The sequence below is a fragment of the Triplophysa rosa genome, linkage group LG22, assembly GCF_024868665.1.
Source record: "Triplophysa rosa linkage group LG22, Trosa_1v2, whole genome shotgun sequence".
NCBI lineage: Eukaryota > Metazoa > Chordata > Actinopteri > Cypriniformes > Nemacheilidae > Triplophysa > Triplophysa rosa.
In genome coordinates, this window is record NC_079911.1 from 8,427,428 (window position 1) to 8,436,321 (window position 8,894).

The 8,894-nt window shown below is 34.6% G+C and overlaps 1 protein-coding gene across 4 annotated transcripts in view; it reads left to right on the top strand.

Annotated features, from left to right (window-relative positions):
• Positions 1 to 3,958, top strand: part of igsf9a (immunoglobulin superfamily, member 9a) — a 28,750-nt gene extending 24,792 nt beyond the window's left edge. Inside the window, exons 20-22 of one of the 4 annotated variants that reach the window (XM_057321978.1) lie at positions 81 to 256; positions 1,516 to 1,686; positions 2,111 to 3,958. In XM_057321978.1, the coding sequence (XP_057177961.1) occupies positions 81 to 256; positions 1,516 to 1,673 (334 nt within the window). In that variant the 3' untranslated portion in view covers positions 1,674 to 1,686; positions 2,111 to 3,958. The remainder of the gene's footprint in view (positions 1 to 80; positions 257 to 1,515; positions 1,687 to 2,110) is intronic. The other 3 variants (XM_057321980.1, XM_057321979.1, XM_057321981.1) reach the window with 3 other exon arrangements.
• Positions 3,959 to 8,894: the final 4,936 nt, after the last annotated feature.

Here is an 8,894-nt window from a genome sequence, read left to right on the forward strand (position 1 = left end):
TGCAATACTCCATAAAAAAACAATATTCTTGATTTCATGGTGACTTTCAATAGTCACTCTGGCATTTTTCTTTTTAATAGGTTAACCAAAGCATACTGTGCTAGAAGAGGGTCTGTGGATGAGAGCTATGAATGGGACACTGCCTATGCCCCCATGCATCCCATGGACCCTAAAGCTTCAGTGAGTAAAGCAGGTGTACACAGAGAAGTCACTGCTAGGGATGAATACAGGCCAGAATTACACCTGAAACAAAAAGGTAAGACATTTTGTTTTGTATATATCTGTAACAAAACTGAAAAAAAACTGAAAAACACTTTACATTTAATGTAATTGAATACTGTGTTGTCAAAGTTGACACGTTGTTTTTAATACTTTTTATTGTTTAAATATTTGTAAAAATTGTTTAAATATTTGTAAAGGGTTACCAATAGTAATGATTTATGGAATAAAATCAAAATCATGATATATATATATATATATAGTATATAAAATCAGCTTTTGTTGAAATGCTTGAAATAGGTTTTTCCAGACATGTTATTTATCTATTGGTATGCTTATAAAAATAATGATTTGTTTTCCAGCTTCTAAATTATTTTCGCTAAATTGAAATTAAGATGCTTGAAATTAAGATTATTTAACACGATTACTCACTGACTAAAACAACATAAACATAAATAAATAATAGCTTATCTTTAACTTGCATTCAATTGAAAAACAAATTAAAATAAAAAGCTACGGCGTAGAACCTTGCACAACGGAATGCCGCACAATAATCGTTTCCCATTATTGATTATGATTATCATAAATTGCACAGCTCTACTTTATTACAGGTATTGTTTTTTGTTTTTGTTTTCAAACCTATTTAAAAGCATGTGGAATACCTCATAAAGTTTTTTTATTCATTATTAGGGCTGTTCAACGATTTATCCCAATGTCACATCCAGAATAATTTGTGTTTACATAATTTATGTCTCTGAACGGTTTATTTTGTATTTATAAACACATATAGCCGTATACATACATGTATATATTTGGAAATATTTGCGTTATATATTATTTAAATTATATATAAACTTTTATTCATATTTATATGAATAAATATATTTGTATTGTTTTTATATACATACTCGTATACATACAAAATTTATATGCACAATACACAGACGTGTATGTAAACACAAACTTTTATTCTGGATGCGATTAATCATTGAACACCCCAGTCATTCATTATGTAGTTCCCATGCTTTCATTTGTTGTCATAGGTTCCTGACTTTATAATTATTATAAAATCAGAATCATTATAATAAAACAGAATTTGACGATGGCTTTAGAAGCCAGCATAAATGATCATGATTATGATTCATAGCTGTCCTATATGAAGACGAATTTGATGAATTAAGAAGAAAAATATGATGAATTTTTCTCTGAAATGTTCAAAGAATTAATATTGTCGTGCATTAAAGTGCCTTTGCACTTTCTGGTTTCATTGATCTCTGGCCGTCTTTCTGACCCAAGGTCTTTTCCCTCCGGCTGGTTTCAAGGAATCTGTTCCACCCTTTGTAGTTTCCAACATTCGTTCTCTTCGCTGCGAGCAAGAATCGCTTTTAGCTCAGGAGATACAGAGGAGCTCCACATCATTCCCAGAACCAGACCCTGACACCGTTCTCTTCTGACTGCCGACAGTAGGTGCGCCATTCCTACCGCTCATTAGCTCTGTCTATTTCTGTCTGGGTTTGCCTCTTTAACATTCATGAGAAATTACTTCCTGTTACTAATTACAGCATTTGTGCTGTAGGTGGCGCTGTATTTACTTTAGAGCTTTTTAGGGTTAGGTATGAGGATACTGTGCAGAATCATTTAGGCCTATTTTTACAGTAATGATGTAGCTGAATGTTTTTGTTTTCAGTGGCTACATTAAAATTAAATGTATTTAAAGACATGCTTGTTTCTCAGATTGAGACTTTTTAAATGATCATCCGAAGTCAAGCCGCTTTTCTATTCTTGCAATGATTTAAACACAGCGGTTACCTTACCGTATCCATCAGTTCTGTCATAAAATGTATTTTCCACAGCTTAGGCGATGCTTATATTCTGTGCATTTTTTTTCCAGCAGAGATGTTAGATTGGACACAGCACGGTTCCCCTTTATCACACATGTGAGTGGTCAGGACGATGGGGGTCAGCTTGTTTCACCGTTAATTAAACATCTCAATCACTCCAGCAGCAAAAGACCCCAAGAACACACTCTTTTCTTCTTAACTAATGAAAAACACATATGATGGGTGAGCTGAACCTCAACAAAGAATAGTCTCCTAAAGAGCATGCTTTATGCATCGCAAATCAAAGGGTGAAAAAAATAAAGCATATTTCTCTCTGCATGCCGCTTTTGCTGATCCGACTGAGTTTCTTTATCCACTTTTAAAGAGATACTTCACCTTCAAAATGAAAATGCTGTCATCATTTACTCACCCTGTTGTCATTCTAAACCTGTGCAATTTTCTTTCTTCTGCAGAACACAAAAGAAGATATTTGGAAAAATGTTGGTAACCAAAAACCGTTGGTCCCTATTGACTTTTATCGTTACAAAACCAATGCAATGGGGACCAACGGTTTTTCAAAATATCTTCTTTTGTGTTCTGCAGAAGATTGAAAGTCATACAGGTTTGAAATGACAAGACATGTAAATAATGACAGAATTTTCATTTTGAAGGTGAACCATCCCTTTAAAGCTTTTCTGCTGTAGCATCAAATTGTTTTATTTTTATAATTGTTTTTATTTTATAATTGTTAAATGTCTATTTTGGCAGTAAGTTCACATTGTAATTAAGAAAGATCATTCAGAGTTTTACTTTACATCTTATGCTACGGCTTTTTTTATATGAAACTGGGCAAATCGGAGACGCACTTAAATGCCTCTATGGATCTTGTGAAACATTTCTCAGAAAATCTGGATTGATGTGCTGCTTTGTCAACAATCTTTATTTCACCCAACCCACTTGTACCTACCTCATATACACCACTATCACAAAAGCACAATTTTTGTGATTTTTTTAACAGAACAATAGCATTAATGTAGAAAATTGTGCCCATTTAAATCAATGTGGTAGTGCATCATGCAGTACTTAAGAGGAATGACAATCAATTGAATCATTTGAGGTTTTAACCCTTGCTGGATAAAAAAACCTTCATTTCTCATGTCCTCAAATGGTCACAGATCTGTGATGTTGTATGCTGAAGTTTCCTTTTAGACATTTTTGTCCTTGGTGAATGGGCCTGTTTTGAAAACGTTGCTGAGATTTTAGTTCGTGTCTCATCCTTAAAGCGCTCATTTTTTAAGCTGTAATGAGCTGTTTAATAGGAAATTACATGTTAAATTGGTTTGATTGTTTAAATCGGTGTATTTGCATAAGGAATCTAATGAACTGATACGCATTCTCTGAGATTTTACAGGAAGGAAACTATTAAATTCCCTGCATGTGATGGGAGTTCATTGTGATTTCGGTCAGACTGAAAATACTGAGCTTTACTGTTAAGTGTTTATGCTAAACATTTCAGTTCCTGTTTGCTTTTCATGAAATTATTAAAAACACATTTTAGAAGTTTGCTACAAAATGATACGCAATTTTATACCCAGTTTTTTATTGCTTCAGAATTGTAATATTTATAAATGCGTTATTGCAGAATTTACACTTCGTTTCTTTTCTGCCAATATGAAATGTTTCACTGCAGCGGATGCCAACCAGGCACTTCATCGAATATAATATAGCTTGCAAATATGTCTATATGTAATTATTACCTTTCACCCTTTTTCTCAAAATGTATTCAAAAGGGTCTATACAAGGGTTTTGAAGTAGAATTGTTTTAAACTCAATATATTTTTGACTACACATTTGTACATTTTTGCTACGTCATCAAATCATGGGTTGTATTTCATGTATGGATTTATATTGAGATTAAAGGCAACAATGTGTTGAATTGTGCTTGTGTGCAGATACTACAGTTTCTTTACATTCACATGTTTTATGTTAAAAAAGAAAGCATTTTCTAAATAATTGTGCATCATGTACTGTACAAATTTGACTCAAACAGCTTTTAAAGGAACAAGGATCCAAACATTTTCGTCATCCAAACATGGTTATGCTTAGACCCCACAGCGTTTCATCTGAACATGGGCTTGGAGATCTTTATTTGTCTTTTAACCGTCATCTGTCCATTTGGAACACGCACAGCGTAAACTCGATTAGTGATCGAGTGGACTGTGAAATCCTGACAGGTCACAGTGGACGCATTAGTGTGTGTCGAGCGTAAGGAGCACTTCCTCCATCATTATCTGCTCCCAGCAATGGCACATGCTACATTAATCACAGCGGAGGTGAAAGGCAAGAGTTCACACAAGCATGCAGACTGCATTTCTCACACTTCCCGCTTTCTAAATTCACTGTCGAATGACATTATTGCTGCGTCCCAATTCGCATATTATCCGTCCTAAATAGTATTCGAAAATAGAATTAGTATGTCCCAAATCGTAGTATGTTGAAAACAGTATTCCAAAGATTCCCGGATGGTCTACTACTTCCAGTAGAAATTCGAAGTGCAGAATGATGCACACTCTAACGGCTGATATTACCCACAACTCACCGCGAGTAGGCGGAGTTAAGTGACGCTTCACTGCATTAATAAAATTAACTAATGCGTCACTAAATTAATAAATATAAGCACAGAGTAAACATTACATATGAAACAATGAATGAATAAATACTTAAATGGAAAGAAGAGCTGTATTTTGATGTGTGTGACAGACACAATGTTGTCTAGGCAACAACGGCCACTTCCGTTTCATGTTAGTATGTCCCAGTGCGTGCATATTGTTTTGCTACACGCTAAAATGTACATACTTTTAGTGCATAGTATAAATAGGCGAATTGGGACACGGCATATGTCTTGCGTCTTCATTTCCATGCGTGCCTTGTTACCATAGAGACGTCAATAATTAATGATAAGCACAATGATTTAAAGACCACTCCTTCATGCATACACCAGAGACGCCCTCCTGATGCTGTGATTTCATGGATTTCTTTAAAAATCAAAAAATCTAATCTACACACAAACTACATGAGATCACCACCTCCAAATTTCCCATAAATGTTATTTATTTTGGTGTAGAGGCCTGTTTTCTGACCCCGGCCCTTTGACCTGCAGCGATGCTGCAGTGTTATTTCTTTCCTGTGCCCTGTAGCCCTGACTGATTATCCGATCACCTTGTGACAAACCTTTCATTGGCAGACTGTAATTGCTTAGGCCTGTTTCTCTTCATGTTTTTACAATCTCAAGGGAAACAAACAATTAATTAGCGTGCCGTCTTTCCCTCTCGCTCTCTGGCTCTTTACTGCACAGCAAAATCGCCAGTGTTAAAAAGGGTCAAGGGTCATTTGAGGTTGCCTTTGCAACAGGCGGAATTTACAAAACTTTAACTGAGCCAACTGATAAATTTAGATGAACAAGTCACTTGGAAATATTGAGCTGGAGAGCACTGAAACTTGTTTACAATGAAGAATACAAGAAAAAACATCCTGACTTACAATATACAGTATGGTTTCAGCCATGGCCGTAGCCAGGGTTTGAGAATTAGTGAGGTCCAGGGTTTCAATAGTTATACCTAATATTACCAATAAATGCTATAAATAAATATAATAAATACTATATTAATAAGACAATTATGAGACCACTCCATTATTATAGTTTTTTTATTACTATTTATAGGTACATGTTTAAGTACAATGTTCATTTTTGTTGCAATGCAACATTTCTCCCAAATTCCAAATGAAAATATTGTTTTTTATTTGGATTTATTTGCAGAACATTTAAATGAGACAAACTGGTCAAAATGAAAAAGATGCAACGTTTGCAGATCTTGAATACTGCAAAGAAAACAAGTTCATATTCATGGTTAAACTTGTATTTACTTCTGTTTTAGGATCAGTTTAAAAATGAATACATCATCAAATTTTTTTCACAACTTTCATGTGTATTTGCATCGTCTCACATTTCTTTCTTTCACTTTGATTTTGGGTGACTTTCTGTCATTTGTTTCTATTGAATTCCAAGGCTGTATACTTGGGATGAATGTACATGTAAAAAATATGTACAGTATACTTTTCAGAGCTAAATGTACTAAAGTACTAAAACAAACGAAGAAGCCTTTCCAGTTGTGCATTATCCTTCAGAAATTAAGTAAAGGGATTATTGGCATTCCGTGGGCATGCTGTCTAAAGTCGAGACAGGGTTCAATTTAAGCCTGCTCCTCAGCACTGCCCTGTCTTGCAGGTTAAAGCCGTCTGTTCCTTTAATCGAGAGACAAAATAAGAAAACCTGACAGTAAACACCAGCTCAAATTACAGTAGGAGCTTTTGATTTACTGAGAGAGCAAAATGTGATGATCGTGTCAATTAACCTAAGGCCACTAGTCATTGCAGGCCAGTCATTTATTAGTGTTGGCAGCATGTATAGAAACCTTCAGGCGGATTTGATAGTTGAACCACAAAAAGAGAATGTGAGCTGAAATCTTCCTGTTGTGGAAGAAAGGTTGTTGTAAAAGCGTCTGGAGAGATCTCCTTTCGGTATATCAATCATTGCAATTATTTCTTTTTTATGTTGCCTTATACTTTCTAGTGCTGGGTCAAGTATGTATGTGGTAGAGAGTTAGAAATAAAATACACTGATTTGTCACAGATTTGTTTTTTTCTTTATTGTTCATGAACATGTTTCATGTTGAATTTGGTAGCTGCTAAAGTTGGTGAAGATTGGCTCTCTGCATGGTGCTTCCTCTTTGGCCCGTCGTGTCCTGTAGCTTGGCTGATTTAATAGAGCTGGAGGATGACAGCCTGTCTGTTTCTGCTGATTGTAAATCGCATTCAATGACTATTTGATTCATGGTTGCACATAAGCTGCTTTGCATATACTGCACTGTATTGCAAATAGCTAAGAGCTTAAATGTCGGTGAGGGAATTTACTGAATATTGAATATAAAAATATTTTTAAGAGAGTATAACTTGTGAATAGATCTGTGGAGCAAGGTCAGTTCACCTATGAATTTGCATTAAACAATGATATACTGTAAAAGGCTTCTTTTTTCTTTCTATGTTTAATCAAAAATGGTGAAAATGTGTTTTTATTTTTAAGATTCAAGGGTTATTCAAAGCATTTTGTGTTGACTTTAATTTTCAGTAACGAACAGAGTTTTTTGAAGCAAGAACAGGTGCACATTCAGATACAGAGAAAAATGAGAAACACGGACACGCTCCTGGCCCGCAGTTAACTTCCGGTCTGTGTTTGTTTATTGGTTTATTGATTTAATTCTATTTTAATCAATTTCTATTCCTATTAATTTATATGAAAATTTTTATTGTATAATAGTTGTATTAAATAAACAATTAGTTTAATTTATTGTATATTCATTTTATTAAATAAATAATTTGTTGGACGGGTCGTGTAACTTTTTCACATTTAGGTTTAGCCAAGTAATGGTTACTAAAAACCAAAATCATACTGGCTAGACATTCTTTTATCTTGATAGACAAATAATTTATTTGTTATTTCTTTTGCTTGATATCAAAAGTAATCTACAGGGACTCAAATCTGTGCGGATGCGACCGGAAGTAAAGTTCGGGCCACAAAAGCGTGCATTCGCAGTAACGTTTGTTTATGTTGTTGTTTTGAAACGTCTATAGAATTGACAACATTCAAGGTATAATTGAACCTTCTGTGTGTAAATAAATGTTGAAAAGCTAAACCCTACAAAATACCTTATAAAGGAGGAAAAGCACAAAAAAACTGTTCAGACTTTATATGTTGGCAGCTCAACCAAATATATATTGGGTTAGAAAATCACTGTTTTACAATATAGATTTTTAGTATCAGTCTATTGTGACAACATACACACTGATAAACTGCTATATAACATGAACTGAACTCTTCGAAATACAGTATTATATATGATATAATTATAGATATTGATACACAGTTTATCGTTATATATATTGTTTAAAAAATCTATAACAAATGCATATTTATAGTCAGGGATAACAAACAGAAAATGTCTAATCGTTAATCTACATGGATTTGTGGAGAAATCTGTATGGTATAAAGAGCTGAGATTTATTCCCAAAGTGACTGTAAAATCATCACTTAATTAAAGCTGTAAACGTAACTGCTTTACTTCTGGCACATTCTCACCACTCACCCTTCCAAAAAAAAAGATTTACTTTTTAGAGAGAAAGTTTTTGAGACTATACAGATTATACGTTATTTTAAATGAACAGAACGCACACAATGCGTGGTCCAAACATGTTATGGCTGCTTTTAAAGGAGCGAGCTTAACCCGAGCTTTTGTTGTATAAGAGGGAATCGTATTCAAGCAAACATCCTGTAAGTGTCAGAACTGAAAACGTGTGGTTGAAGTTTATTTTTAAAGACGTTCCAGCTCACTTGGGTAAAACATTACCACGGATTCCTTTGTAAACAAGGCACAGGTTGATGCTGGATTTGCTGAGAGACTAAAATTAAAAAGCAGTGCTGTGCCTTTAATATTGGATCCGATAGGAATTGCGCAGTAATCTTATGTGAGTAAAACATATTTGTACTATGTGTCACTATTGCTTTGTTAGAGATCTCTTGATATGCCCTGATAGCCCCATTCGCACGGGATTAGTATTACCTGGGGACCTCTAGTCATTTGTATTATTGCAGAGGTTGTCTGTGATCTTAATCCCGTGCAAATCGGCCATGTCTGTAATTTGTTAAGTAAAAATTCCCCCACAAATTACCTGCCATATTTTGACGAACACCGAGGTCCTGTGATAATATTAGTCCCGTGCGAATGCAGCATCTCTGTGATT